Source organism: Rousettus aegyptiacus, unplaced genomic scaffold (genome assembly GCF_014176215.1).
Source record: "Rousettus aegyptiacus isolate mRouAeg1 unplaced genomic scaffold, mRouAeg1.p scaffold_m13_p_3, whole genome shotgun sequence".
Lineage (NCBI taxonomy): Eukaryota > Metazoa > Chordata > Mammalia > Chiroptera > Pteropodidae > Rousettus > Rousettus aegyptiacus.
Window position 1 is genome coordinate 4268130 of NW_023416306.1, and position 15642 is coordinate 4283771.

Genomic DNA, 15642 nt, shown 5'->3' on the forward strand with positions numbered 1-15642 from the left:
CCAGCAGAGGGACCTCTGGGTTCTCCTAGCCAAAGACTAACCCCATCCACCAGCTCCCGCGCCTGGGACGCCCACCTTGCCATCACCCACCTTGCCATCGGAAGCAGTGTTGATCCTGTAGTGGTACACCCTCCCTTCATATCTCAGCGAGATGGACCTCTGCCCGGGGCTGCTCTCGCTCTCCCGCACCAAGAAGCTGCCGTTGATGCCACTGCTCAGCAGGTACTCGGCGGCGTTGCGGGACACGGGCCCGTGGTACCAGGAATGCTTCTCCAGACTGTTGACGGGGGTGATGTAGTTGCTTGGAACCCACCCCTGGCCATTCTTGGTTTGGGCTTCACACCACTCCCCATTGTGATTGTAGCCTAAGACCCGGAGCTTTTCACCTTAGAAGAACCAAATCAGACGCATCAGCTAAAAGGCTAATTCATTCGTTCTCACTTATTTTTGTATGATTATTAAAACTCTCCAAATTCCTAAATACCTACTTCATTTTAATAAGTCCACATAAATATATGTATTTATAAGTGTATAAAAGTACATTTTACATAAAGCTCGCTTCTTGTATTGAATGCACAGAAAAAATATATAACCTGTTTTTATAAATCTATTATGTTTATTCAAGAGCTCTGTTTATAAGAAAGCTTTTTAGGGAAAAAATACTTTTTCTTAAAGAAAGTGTTTCCAGTGTTCTAGGTGCCTTTATCAACATCAAATAAGGAAGCTCTGCTTTGCTGAGGACGACTGTACAGGAACTCTTCTCACGGAAAAGCGACTCTCTTACAGAGATGTTGTTATTTAATATTCTGGATCTCTCTGCATCCCAAACTTTAAACCTGTTCTTTCAATCTGCAAAGGGGTCGACAGTCGAGCCACAGTGTCCCCTGATTTCTGTCTCTTGCAACCACCTCCAGCTGTCCACGTCCTTTTACCTTTAGTTATACTTAGAGTGTTATCCCCGCTGGCCACGAAATCATACAGTGCAACAAAAAGGTTGGGGTCATTTTCACTGGGACCGGCGAGAAGGTTTTCCTTGGAGTTCCAACGAGCTGCTTCACTCAGACCCTGGGGCTCAAAGTCAGATGCTACTGGCCTTTGGAGGGCTTCTGGAAGAGAAATGAAAGAAACAGTAAGAAGAATTGAAGAGAAAATTAATTTTATCCTCAGGAACAAAAAAAGTCCATGTTTCCAACATTATACATTCTTAATTTATTTCATTTCTTAATATCTGTACATACTATGTATTAAAAAGGTCACTAAAAAAATTGACTCTCCCTTTCTAAACCCTGTGAGAAACACTAAGTATTTTCATTCCAAGGTGATAACTACTGTTCTCAAATAGTTTAAGCTTTTCAAATTTATTAATGCAAAATGAATTCAGTTAGAAATGGAAAAAGTCCATCTTTGTAAGTCTTCCATTGCTTATGTTATAATATGGAAGGAAAATATCTCACTTTAAAACATTTTTAAATGTATCATATGTTTTTAAATGAATGCATATAATTTAAAATCGAATAGCACAGAAGGGTTTTTAATGAAAGACAAACATTTTCCTATCCCACTCTACACGCAGAAGCACCAGGTAAAGGGGTAGGTGTGTGTGTGTGAGAGAGAGATCATTTCCATCTCTAAACATAAGCTGCGTGGGGGAGCCCCTGCTCGGCCCCATCCCTCCGCCCCTCCACCGACCTGAGCCATCCTCCACTGGTTACCTTTGTGTTTTCAGTACCAGACTTACGCTTGTATTTCTTGTTCTCCGAGCTGGAGACAGTATCTCTCACCTATTTACTTCCTAAGATAAGGATGTTTACATCCTACACTTCCTTCCAACTTTCCTCGCTCTAGCTTACTCTCAAATATGGCCTTCTTCATAATTTCTTTCACCTTGTGAAAATTATTGTTTCTTCTATTCTGTAATAAATGTTTTCATGTTCTGTCTACACATATACTCTTAAAGTTGAAAACCAGTTATCGTCCCTTATAATAGGAATGTGTGACTATTGTTCACTATAGGGTCAAACGGTTCATTTCTTTTTTGAAGTTTCTTCTTGTCTTTTTCTTGAATTTTGCTCAAATTCTCTAGAACTTCTCTGTGATAATGACAAATGTGTATAAGGGTCCTTTGAAACCAGCAAATCTATTCCCAGTAGGTCTTAACAATTGTAGGATATTATGGAGTGAAATCTGAATACTCATTTAAGGCACCTACATTAAGAAATCAAACTTTTTTAAAAAGGGGAGAGGAGAAATTCTAATTTGAAAAGAATGGAAGGATTTACCATATGCATAAAGCCAAACTCAAATGGCAACAAAACAAAACTGTTTTAATTTTCTCCCTTTATGGATTTAAAAGACCCCTCCCTGCACCAAACATCTTTTCTTGGGCAATCACACCCATCTCTGGATGGGCCTGATTCTTCAGTATTCGCTTAAAAAATCAAAAGAAAACAAACAACCCACTGTAGGCACCTAAGATATCTGAGAGACTAAGCTAAACTTCTAGAAATGTAACTAGAGAACTTTCAGAAATGGACATTCTTTATAACACCTCTTTGGAATAAACCAGTAAGATATAAATAATGAAGGTCTTTCGATTCTAGTTTTTGTGCTACTGGCTGAAGTAAACCTAGAGGAATTGTTTTTCTAAAAGAGTAAATTGCAAATTATGCCATTACTACGCTTGGTCATTCCATCTCATGAATAATGGGCGCAAGGAAGAGGGTCTGGTAACGGCATCACTGCCTGGAATACGGAAGCGCTTTAGTGATGTGCCAGGCTCTAGAAGTATGTCTAGCGCCACTGTGATGGGGGTTGATCAATTCACCAAAAATAAATTATTATTTATTAAAATGTGATCCCCCACTCCCCCTGAAAGTTCGCTCGGTTAGTTTTGAATAAAGGGCCGAGGACTGTCCTTTCAGGTGTGGGCATGTGATCAGGCTGGGTGGTGTCGTCTTCTGTAAGTCACACCTGTAGTACATCATCTCACTTCCCGTTCGCTTTCCTGAAGGTGGTGGGAGAATTCAGAGCCATCACTATATAATCCAGAGCAATCCCTTTCAATAGTTTATAGTTGCCTGGTCCAGCAGCAATTTTTAAGAAGTTACCTGCCCTTACCGAGTCTGTCTAAAGCATTTTCATTTTCATAGAAACAATTCTCTTTCACATTTGATTTCACTGGTTTCTTAATACCCAAGTAATAAAAACAACAAGTATATCTAAAATAAACAGATTTGGGAAGAAACACAACCGGCTCTCGATGTGGCCACGACTCAGTGGACCACGGTGGAGTCCCTATCCCATGTGCCACGCCTCGACACGAGGCGCACATGTATCACAAAGGAAGTGGAGCACAGGTCAGTCGGGCAATTTAGTTAAGCGGAAGTCAGTCAAAAAAACTTCTGTTGTCATCATGTTACTTAAAACCATCAGGCAAAGGATTCTCCAAATAAGAGAACTCTTGCATATGAAAAGAAAAAGACAAATCCTACTACTTATAGAAAAAAGAACCAAAACCATGAATAAGCAATTCACAGAAAATTTAAATTATTATTAAACATGGAAAGCCTGTTGACTCTCTAGTAATCAAAGAAATGTGAATTATTCAACGAATTGGCAGATACATTTTCTTCAGTGTAAGATGGAATGAAATGGGCACTCTCACACAATGCTGGCTCGTATGTGGTACAGAAACTGCTGTGACATTTAGGAGGGCAACTGGAAATGCGAACCCGACCCTTTAAAAATTCCATAACCTTTGATCTGCCTCGAGGAAGTTATCCTAAGAGACCCACGCAATGATCTGTACATGCTGGTTTTTAAATAACAGCACACAAAGGGAAAATACAATAATAGTTATCGATACAAACCAAGCTAGTTTGTGGTTCCATCCATAAAATAGAACATATTCATAAAGCCATTCAAAATAATTATTGGAAAAAATATCTAATGGCTTGGGAATATACTCACAACAATTCTCAATTTTATAAAAATCGAAAATGGTCCAGAAGTAACTCCCCTAAGATGTGAACAGTAGTTAACTCGGGTGGTGAGATTACAAACAGTTAAAACTTTCTTGATTCTTTTCTATATTTTGGAGCATTTCTCGCAATGAATGTGGCTTGTTTTTATAATCGGGAAACAATTACAAAAGTAGGAAAACTGTTAGAAGCTAGCTGACACTTATATAACTGATAATTTAGCATGAAAAAGTCCCTGGGCGAGGAGGGAATCTTCTCAAGTTGTCCTGAAAAAATATCTGTGCGTTTCCCTCTGCCGTGCCCTCCTTGTGGCCACGAGCATACGGCTTTGGCAGACCAGGCCCATACAGGAAATTAAACCTAAGTCATGAATACAGAAATGCTTTTCTTCTCAAATGCCATTTGACCTTTTCTATCAAACATTCTGCAGCATCTGGATTTGATCAAAGTTACATAATCAGGGGAAGTGGCCTGGAAAACACCTGGAATAGGCGGATCGCAGCTACTCGCCCACGGGTGACCATGGGTTTAAAGTATGGGTGAAAGAGGGGCTGGCCCTAACATGGAGGCAGATGCTGGGAATGTCATGTGAAGGGGGTGAGGCCTCTGTCAGGAAGGAAAGGGCCTCCCACTGCTTTTTGATTCAACAGGACGTCAGGAAATCCAAGGCAGCCTCTCAATTTTCCTCTCCAGTTCTTGCTCCATTCCACAAATTGATGGCCAAAGCCCAAAGGGAAGTATTGCTCATGCATGCCTCTGGATCGAGACACTCAAGTGCAGCCACGGTCCAATCCCCAAACCTTCCAGTCAATTCCCAATCCAGGCTGATGTCAAAATTGACTCACGATGCATAAATGCCAAGTTTCTTGCTTCATTTCATAGCGAACTATGCTCGTCAACCTTAAAAATGATCACAGCTTACGAGGCCAAAGTTGCAGAATATACTTATATCTTCCTTGCATAATACATGAACGTGCTGCCAGTCCCACTGTCAGGAAGCAAGACCCCCTAAAAGAGCCCAGTCTTCATTTAAAAAAAAAAGATGCCCCAAATAGCTCCCCTCTTCTGTTCTTCCAATGAATGGCTCTTTTGGCTATTGTTAAGTTTGGGGAAAGAAATATTAGCATCTGCTATTATTCTTATATTTTTTTGGTGAACATTTTCTGCAGCATCCTTTCTGAGTCATATTTTAAATACATTTAGGAACTGTATCTTTTCAAAAGTGCCCTTCAGCCCATGTAAAACCCCACTGTTCTTTCACCATACTGTTAATGAAAAGGTTTCCATCACCAACAAAACTCAGGAACAGTCAGTAATCAGCCAGGTAAGCACCAAGAATGGTGGTATCTACAAAAGTGCCTCCAAACCGCTGAAATGCTACGGTTCCAGCTATGAGTATCAAATGGTTTGAAAATGCCATCAGATTCACTAGGCCTGTGCGTGATTAACCTTAGATAGTATTCTAAGAAAATGGCTTGGGTCTTTAAAGTGCAATTTAGAGATGTTTTATACAAAATAAGCCTTTCTTCAAGTTGTGAGTCACTGATCCACAATGTTTACAGGAGATTCTCTGATACGGCATATCTGGTCTAGACTTCCAGGAGCTGCTGCTGCTGCAGAAAGCCCCGCGGGCAAACAGGAAGAGAAGGAAAGTGCTCTTGAACTCCAGGGGCTGGCCAGGCTACTTCGCAGTCCCGGAGGGAGAGGAGACATCAACTCCAGGAAAAACACCCTGGGAAGCTTCCCACCTTCCTGTTGACACTCGTGCCTTCGGGTCCCTCTGGAGTGCCCTGTGCAGTCTTTGCTGTCCACCATGGGCATTTCATGCCCACCATCTCAGGGTGGAGGAGGGGTGAGAGAGAGCGAGCGAGCAGGGTGTGTCTGATGTGATAAACTGTACTCTTTGCTCACATTCAATTATTTAAACCCATGTTGCTTTATTCCTATTTCCTCTGTGGGCCCTTCCCTATTATCCTCCAGTTCAAGGAATCTCTGTAATTTAAACATCTATAAAACAGATCCTTCAAAAAAGAGGGAAAGCTTCGTGTTTTATTTCATACTCTGTTCCAACTGATGAGATCATGCTCAGACTATTCTCAAGTCAGTTTGCAACAGTCTCACACAACTTTTTATAATATGAGCTTAGAGGAAAAGTATTATTTCCCACAATTTGGACTTGTTGAAAGTCATTTTATCTACATTCGACATGGTCCTTTATTTTGTAACTTACACACGCACCCGGAGCGTTTAAAATTATTTTAAATGCAAGTTTAGCTAAATACGGCTTTGGCATTAATTTGCACTCTGAACAAAATCATCTTCCCAGCACCCCAAAACACTGTGTGAGCTCTGGGGAAGAGGGGGAGGGCAAGATGGCGACGATGCAAGGCATCGTCCCGTGGCCCCTGCTCCTCACGGGGAAACAGTTAACGAACACCTGCATGGCCTCAGAGCAAAACCCCAACGAGAGACGAGCACTGCCCTGCGGGTCAATTTCTGACAACATGGACGGACGCTGAGGACGCTGAGGCCAGGAGCCGCGAGGGGTCAGCTCACTGGGGTTAGGAAGGAGGTGGCCCTGAAGAAGACAGTACCCAGCAAGGGAAGCGGGATCCACAGGGATCAGAGGCCCCCTGACCCTCCCCGGCCACTGAGGGAGGGGTCTTGATCTACGCTGTGCCGTGGCCTCTCTCTGGTGATGCCTACGGAGTCCTTCTCAGAATAAAGTATGTAAATGCATAAAATAAATACGAAGGATTGCAAAGGAAAACAACTGTACTGAATGAGTCCTCAAATCATTTTATAAAAATTATGATACTGCACTTCCTTACTAACCCAGTGGTAACTACTGTCATTTCAAAGTAGCCATCAGCATAGAAGTAATATTCAAAACCTTACATGGTATGAAAATATCTGATTTCTCCTGGTGATTAAGTCACAAGTACTGCTAATATTACTGTGGTCTGTTACATATGTTCTTTGGGGAAAAAAAACAAACAAAAAACCACAAAAACAAAACAAAACAAAAAAACCCCGAAATGCGAATCTTCAGTTAGAGGTTAGTGAGTGAAATAAAATTTCGGAATTCCCCATCCGAGACCACGGCCCCGGCCCAGGCGTCCAGGCTGCGAGCACCTGCTTGCACACTCAGTTCTGCACAACCCAGGCTCCTGCCGGGGGATGGGGCTGTGAGGAGGCTACTATAAATCAGTGAGAAGGCCGAAGTATACAATTTCCTTTTTCAAATAATGCAGTTTTATGACGTTATAGGCAGTAGGTTAAATAGGTTTCTAGGGAAACCTCCTTTAAAAAGTAAAAGGCTAAAAAATAAAGTCATTTAAATTAGCCCAAGGTTTAAACAATTCCCCCCGAATCTTTGAACATTATAATGTTCCTAGCTGGTCAATTTTAGAAAACAAAATTCTCCATTCCAACCTCTGTCCCTATCAGTAGTAACCTCTCTGAAGATACGCAGTCCCTGTATCTTCTCCCTCTACCAAAATGCAAAAAAATAAAAGGAATTTTGTATCACCTTCTAAGGTTGCAAAGAAGTTTACAATTACTGCAAATGGCATATAAAAACCCATGTGAGAACCCACCAACTTTAGGCCACTGTCATTCTTGTCCTCTCTCCCCCCATTAAGTTCACACCCACATTCTGGCCACGTTTCCTCCTGAATCTCTGATCGCTCCTGTCCTTTCCATGACCTACCACACCCTTGACTGGTTCCCCTTTGACTTTGCCCCATTTCATTCCAACTTCACGCACGCAGTCCCCAGAGAGGTCTTTCTAAAATGCAAATTTGACCGACTCGCCTGCTGAAGTCCCACCTAGACGGCTGTTGGCCAAGAGGCAGAGGACAAAGCTTGGGAGGCAGCACTGCCCGTCAGTCGTCAGTCACCACTTACCAGCAGAGTCACCTGTGTCGAGTAAGGAACGTGTGCCTTCCAGGGACGAGGCAGTCTGCAGATGACACAGGAGACTCTGCTCCTAGCACTTAACACACTCTCAAAAAACGGCTGGGGCTGCATTATACCCTGCCCGCAGGAGAATCCTGAGCTCCTGAAGCAGACACACGAGGCCCTTCCGGGTCTGCCCTGGGACTGTCTTCTCCCATGACCCCAGCTTTCGCCCCGGCCTCTCCAAATGCCTTGCAGTCCCCCTGCCACACAAACCCTGTTGCTGCCTCACCTGTGTGCACCTTGCCACGTGCCATTCTCTCCCCTGGAACCCACCCCCTGACCTCACCGCCTCTAGCAAACTCTGACTGCTCCTTCCTCCTCCCTACTGCTTCGCCCCCAACTACTTCCCCTCCACCTCCGGTGGGTACTCGGTGTCTGTTTCTATCACCAACTATGACACATGGTAAGAAACCTGCTCGCTCATGCCTTGGGTACAGGGGTGGACAAACCTTGTTCGCACCTGGAAGATGTTCATTTCTGAGCCTTAGTGTCTCAAACGTACAGTGGGGAAGAGCAGTAAGGACCCAGCCGGGCTGTCCGGAGGGCTGCACACGCAGTGGATGCAGAGGATTTCGGTACGGACGTGCTAGGCTCGGGGGCGCTGCAGGCGCTACAGAACAGTCACTTCTTCTCTTACTGTCACCACAATAACACAAGCTCCTTCTGGGCAGAGACCAGCGTTGCTATCACAGTCTGCAGCGCGTGCCCCATGCAGTGCGGGACACAAAGCACCGCTCCGTGTTCACTAAAACGAACTCCTAACACCCTGCGGTTGTCGGCAGCAACGCGGTACAATATTAAGTCACGACTGAAGAGCGCGCCTTGATTACCTGCTAACCTGTGACAGCGGAGAGCGGAAAGGACAGACAGTGAAAACGAAAAGCAAATGAAATCCAACCAGGAAACCCGTCACGAGGGTCTAGGAAGTGCAATCGTTGATTTTAATGGCATGTAAAGCATGGCCGAAATCCTAAAACAAGGTGGAACGCACAAGTACATTTCTCTGCGCTTTCAAAAGAAACAGGGTCTGTTAGTCTCCTGAGAGGCAGACAGCATGGTGAGCGCCCCGTGCCTCCACGTACTTTTTGTCTGGGCGGGGGTGTGGGGGGAGGAAAAGTTCCATGAAGCCCTGCACTGGCCCAGATTCAAACTGCCCACAGTGAGCATGCTGACCAGAAAAGCGTTTTTTTCTGTCACAGGCCGTCTGCAGCAGACTGGGAGCCCCCCTTCCAGGCCTGGGATGGTTTGCAGGCATCCACTTCACATTTGCCGTTCTCCTTTAGAGCGTCGTCAAGGACTCCTGGGTCAGTTTAGACCCGAGTCACTGAAGGAAAGGGGCCGGCTACTCAATGGCAGACAATCCCCCCAGAACATCTCGTTAGCCATTATAATTTCTACTGCCAACCTGAGTAACTGAACATGACCGAAGAAAGGTATTTTGGCTCCAAAAGCAATGGCTACTAGTTCTATTCATGGCCTGCCTTTAGATTCGATTTTAAGGTATTAGATATACAATGCTATTTATTAGCTAAATTTGAGAACCGGTAAGACTGATAAGGATTAGGTCTCTGAGAGAATTTAAGAGTAATGAGGTGAAAGTTTATTCAATGGAATGTGACAGAACAGTAGCTAATACCGAGCCTGAGCTCCAGCACGGTGCCACGCGCTCTGCCTGAACTAACCCCCCGCCCGACCCACGGAGAAGACTCTGTCCGCTGCACTCGAGAAGGCAGGTGGGAGGCGGGGGCAGAGGTGGGGTGCGCCCCTGCCGGGCAGCTGCCTGTTCCCGTCTTTCAGTCGCTCGCACTTCTCTCACGGTCTTGCTCTTTTTCTCCCCTTCCTCTGGCCATTCTCCCCCTCCCCCTCCCCCTCCCCCTGCCCCCGTCCTCCCTCTCGTCCTCCCTCTCGTCTTCTCCCTCTCCTGTCTCAGCCTACCCTTCTTCGTCTCCAAGCCTGTCTGTCTCTCTTTGCACCCTGACTCCCACCTGGTGCTCCGTCTCCCTCATCTGTCGTCCCTACCGCCACCATCCAACGGACTACAAAGGTCCTATGATGTGGGCTAAGAAAGAAGGATTTGAAAGCCAATTCTGCAGAACTCTCACCATCTGAGGACAAAGTGAGACTCTCAAAAGTCAGTAAGTAGCAAAGTTATTCTTCCAAATGGCTTTGGAACTATAACTTCACTAGGCCAGGGAACAAGATTGGCCATAGGTGATAATTATTAAAGCTGGGTGATGAGTACAAGGACGTTCATTATGCCACCTGCTTTCATCATAGGTTTACATTTTCCATTTAAAAAAAGAGTAAAAAAAAGACTATTTTATAAATCCTTCTGTGTTTATGATCCACCATTACAGAGGAAAAGTTAAATTCTTTCGATGTCCCAATTGATCTTTAGTACATATTTTTTTTCCTGGTTTTTATGAGTAATTGACACGTGACAGTGTATAAGTTTAAGGTGTACAATATAATCATTCAATATATGTATACATTGCAAAATGATTATCATAAATTAACAGCTATCACCACAGTTACATTTTTTTTCCTGTGAGGAAAACCTTTAAGACTTACCCTTTGCAAACTTCAAATATACAATACAGTATTGTTAACTGTACAATATTTTTATGTTTTAAAAACCTCTCCATCGATAATTTTTCCTGTTTCTATTTCAAATCAGTGATTACACTGGAAAAATTAACACTTAATTTTACCACAAGGTAATAAGTAGTATGAGATTTTCAGTTTCACATATTTGGAGCTGTGGACATACTGCCTCGGGAGAGACTAAGATGCCAACCATAAACTAATGGTATTTTTTTCTTCCACAATTAAAATGGTCACCATGGGAATAAGAGAGGGTCGGAAGACAAGGAGATACTTTTCCTTAAGACCAAGGACAGGAAATATTAATTATATGCTTCAAAGCAAACTTGGAAACAAATTTGTTTTGTTAACAACAAGAAAAACTATGACTGAGCTCAGCTCAATTCTATCATCACTTCAACCATTAGAGAAACTGGCAAAGCCAACATTTTAGACTGCTAAGTGTTTAAAATAACAGTGGCTAATATATGCTAACATCTTGCTCTGCGCTAAACAATTAAAATATCTCATGTGAATCTTCCAACTCAACAAGGCACAGACTACTCTGAGCCTTATTTTAAAGCTGCGAACACCAAGGCTCAGGGAGCAATGTGCCCAAGGTCACTGGGCAGCATGGATGGCATCTGGGTCCAGGCTGGCCTGCTGCCTCCCATGAGAATGGGACCTTAGCAATTCTGTAGCCATAAAGCTCTTTGGACTTGAGGACATCTCAAAGGAACCACATGTTGGTATAAACTTGCTTAGCACTTTGTTTCAACTTTCATTTGAATCATCTCATAAATCCTCAAAACAACCCTCTAAGGTGGGCTGGCGAGGATGTCTGTCTTCTGAGGTAGAGGAACAGAAAAGCTGAGAGATATCAGACGAAAACCCGGATCTCCTGACTCTAAATTCAAAAGTATTTCCAAGTAAAGTGAACAGGGCCCTTCTTCCTCTTCTCTGAAAGGCTCACAGTGCTACTACAAAAACCGAGGATGACTATGAAGTGCTTAGTGCCACGGCCTGTCGCATCATAAATGCTCAAAAATTTTAATGACAACCCCAAATGGAAAGGACTGGTTTTCTATTAGGTTACAGAAAGAGCCTCAGATTTTCTTTGTTACTAAACAAGAGAAGTATCTGATGACGTCAGGAGAGAGTATTTAGAAAGAGAGCATATGCTTCTGTGAAGCAATTCTAAAAGTGTGTCTGTGGCTGGCAGCACGTAAACCATCCTCCGGAAAGTTAACTGCTGAAAAGAAGCATTTAAAAGTGGGCCATTAAAATAAATTTTGAAAGTTCAAGAAGAGTTCACGTCTCCAACGTTAGTTTTTATTCTGCAGTACAGAACTTACATGCCTGTATTTGCACATGTTTTACATATGAATAAAAGCAAACTGGAAAAAAAATGAATTAAAATGGCTGTTTATGTTTTCTCTTACATCTCTAGGGGAAGCAACAATTGGAACATTCAGTGTTTGAAGGAGATGGAAGATTGTAAAGCTAAATGTGGCCATGGTAAAGAGCTACTGCTATAAACATACATCTTCGCAAAGCTGAAGCACAAAATGCGAATGCTATAAATGCTTATATATGCATAAAATATTTCTAAAAAACTCCTGAGTGCCTCTGGGTTGGGAAAGTAGATAGGAGAATTATTTTTTACTAAATAAACACCCTTTAATTTTTTTTTTTTTTACCGTGTACGACTATGTTGATATACATTTTAAAAAATTTAACTCTACAGCTAAAGGTAACCATATTTATCAGCATTAGGTTTCCAGAAAAGAAAGGAAGATGACCCTTATTTCAGGCATTAGTGTTTCTGAAGATACCATGTTAAGATTCATGGAGTTTCAAAGGAGATAAACAGTCATAGTCTGGAAAGCACAGAGTGGCTAAAACCGGGCTCTCTGGAGCCAGACAGTGTGGGTTCAAATCCCAGCTCCACCACTTGCTATCTCTGTTGCCTTAGACAAATTTCCTAATCTTTGGTGCCTCAGTTTCCACATCTACAAAACGGAAATGACCACAGGGTCATCATAAGAACTACGCAAATGAAGTCACAGGATGCTGTAACAGGCTTGGCACAGGGGAAGCATTTAGAATTGCTTTGATAACTAGGCCTGAGTAGTAAGTAGATGCACGATCACAGTTGCATTGAACCTTCTTTGATAGAATGAAAAACTTGACCATATTTAATTCTCTCCATAACCTGTGATGACTGGGCCCCAGTGGGTGTCAATAAAACACTGACTGATTGATTTAGGATGTCAGTAAAAATGAAATGGCTAGATTACTTACCCAGATGTTGGCAATTGTTTTCCCCAAGAGACTATGTGCATCCAGTCTTTAAGAAACGATCACCGAGGTTTCTTAAATTCTCTTAACTACAAGCCAATAATTTCATTTATTTTCTCCAATTAAATTTAACAACAAAATAGAGAAAACTACAGTGATACCTTCCTTGATACCTTAACCCAAGGCAGTCTGCTGTACCAGAATCTTTCTTTTTTTTGACATGAGAACCAACATTATTTCAAGACATGCTACAATAGACATTAGATTTCCCTCCTCTAAGCAATAATTAAATCGGCCAGGTACTCACTAAACAAAACAAAACAAAACAATGTCACAGCTTTGCTGTGACCTAAGCTTTCCTCCAGTTAGGAAAGGCCACTCATTTCCCGGGCCTTAGGCACCCATGTGCAGAACTGAGCGGTAATGCTCACACTAACTCTTTACAGATGGTAATGCGAGTGTGTTCAGAATTTTGAGCAACTTGGAAAACAAGCCACGTATCAACTGAAGATGATTTTGGTTGCTCAGATGCCAACTTCTAGGGGACAAATAAACCATCTCTGCTGCTGAAATGCTAGATTTTGTGAGCCAGCTCCATCCGGATGAGCCTTTTCGGAGGCCCCTAATCCCAGAGAGGGAAAGGGACGGATGTCCACATACTGTGGCGAGACGGGCCATGGGTTTTATGTGTGTATCGCTGGTGTTTACGGTTTGAGTTGCACATGTGACTCCAAGCAGGCCCTCAAGTCAAAAAGTTGGAAGGAAAAAAAAGTTTAGACAATTAATGAGGCCTCTGTTTATTTCTCCATTTTAAAAAGAAAAACACTACAACTTCATGGCTGGCACTATAGCAGAAATCCTAATTGTTCTAAAATGACTTTTACATTTCTTTTCCTATTTTAAGTCCTCAATGAAGATACAAGCAGGATTACATCTTTTAAGTCTGCTTAGCCTTTTCTGCTGAAAGTAATACCCTGGGATGACAAGTCCTCAAATCAGATCAATTTCAGATCCATCTTTAAGTTTCAAAATGACGACCATCATCATCCTCAAGTCACTTTTTTTCTCAGCCGTCACCCTACCAGTACAGAAAATGAAAGACAAATAAGAGGAAAGGGAGAACTGGGATTAGATAAGGAGAGCAGAAGGGAAAGAAGGTAAAAGTGAAATGCTTCTGGCTCTGATTTACTGAAGAAACCTAACGTGAGGTCCCTCCCCCACCCCCAGTCCTCTGAAGCCATTCAAAACCCTTCTTAAAATCTGGTGTAATTTCTCTTTTCTCTACTTAAAAGAGAGAGAATGCCCAAGACCTCTTCGTGGTACGTAGGTTAGTATGGGATGGGGGTGGGGAAGTGGAAAGATCACTTCAAATTCTGTACCCATAAATGGTAGAGCCGTGTTCCCTTTGTACACGATACTTAATGAAAATCATATGTTTCACAAACATGGGTCGACCTTTCTGACACATAATTCCCAATTAACGGTGGAAATTCCACAATGTGGGCTGACCAGGCTGTTCAGGCCTGTGGAGTTCGCTTTCTCAAACTTTCTCCGGTAAAGCCCCGCAGTTGGGGCCCCTCGACACCACCGACCAACCCGACGCGGGCTCTCCCGGGGTTAGCGGCGCGGGCCCGGAGCCCTGCACCCCCACCCCCACTCCCCCACCCCCGCTCGGCCGGCAGCGCCCAGGGGCGGTCGAGAGAAAGAGAAAAAGAGGGAGCGGGAGAGCGAGGGGAAAGGGAGGGAGTGGGAGGGGGGAGGGAGAGGAGGGAGCGCGCGGGTGGGCAAGGCCTAGGAAGGCCCGGCCGGCGACCCCGCCGCCGCCTGGACCCGCTCCCGGCCCCGGCCCGGCGCCTACCTTCCAGGTAACAGCTGGAGGACGAAGAGAGCCCCTTCTTCGACTTGCAGCCCACCAGCTTCAAGCAGATCTCCAACATTTTCGCGTGCCAGCGGCGTCGGGGCCGGCGCCCCCTCTCCGACGCGGCGCGACTCAGGCGCGGCTCGGCCGGCTCGCCCCGCGCGCCCCCCCGGGCCCCCGCGGCCCCGCCATGCGGCCTCACCGCCGCCCCGCGCGCCCGCCCATGGCCGCGGCCGCGTCTCCGTCTCCGCTCCCGACGCGCCAGTTAACAAAGGGCCCCGAGCCCGGCCCGCGAGGCCCGCCCCCGCAGCCTCCGACGCCTTAACCCCCTCGGCGCCGCGCCCCGGCCGGCCCCGGACCACTACGGCGCCCCGAAGCCAGCCCGGGCCCCCTTCTGGGCCAGCAGGAGGATGTCTCTTAAGCACAGCAATCAGTGGCTCTCGACGTCGCGAAGCGCGGCCCTAACACCCCGAGAAAGGCACCGGCCACGCTGGCTGCTCCGGCTGTCGGGGAGCACAGGTGCTCGGCACCGCTTCTGAGACCTGCGTCTCCACCGCGCGGTGCCCCGGCGAACCCCGAGTCCCCGGGATGCTGGTGAATAATGCGGATTCCTCTGGAATTACCAATAACGGTCTCATTTATATTAAGTGAGTTTACAGTGATTAAGGCCAACTCAGTGGGTGCCTAAGGAATGAATAATCAGAGTAACGAAACCCACAGGACAGCTACACCAGTACGCAACACCGGTGTCAAATCATGCGTTCAGGCTGGAAACCGTTGGGAAAAGACGAGCTGTCCGCATCCAAACATGATTTCTGATTGTACGTAAAGGGGCCGCAGTCTCCGGCAGCGAAATCGTCAGAGGCAGGGCCCACAGCCCTTCTTTGCCTCATTCTCTTCAACAGAGAATTTTCCCTTGTTTGGCAAGTGCCAGGGGGCACCACAGTTTAAAACCCA

The 15642-nt window shown here is 44.8% G+C and overlaps 1 protein-coding gene across 2 annotated transcripts in view; it reads right to left on the bottom strand.

The window, feature by feature from the left end:
- ABL1 (ABL proto-oncogene 1, non-receptor tyrosine kinase) overlaps positions 1-15642 on the bottom strand; it is a 106045-nt gene that overhangs the window by 26016 nt on the left and 64387 nt on the right. Inside the window, exons 1-3 of one of the 2 annotated variants that reach the window (XM_016133843.2) lie at positions 14686-14873; positions 933-1106; positions 91-386 (exon numbers count right to left, since the gene is read on the bottom strand). In XM_016133843.2, coding sequence (XP_015989329.2) covers positions 91-386; positions 933-1106; positions 14686-14764 — 549 coding nt within the window. In that variant the 5' untranslated portion in view covers positions 14765-14873. Of the gene's footprint in view, positions 1-90; positions 387-932; positions 1107-14685; positions 14874-15642 lie in introns of those variants that run through there. The other variant, XM_016133842.2, reaches the window with a different exon arrangement.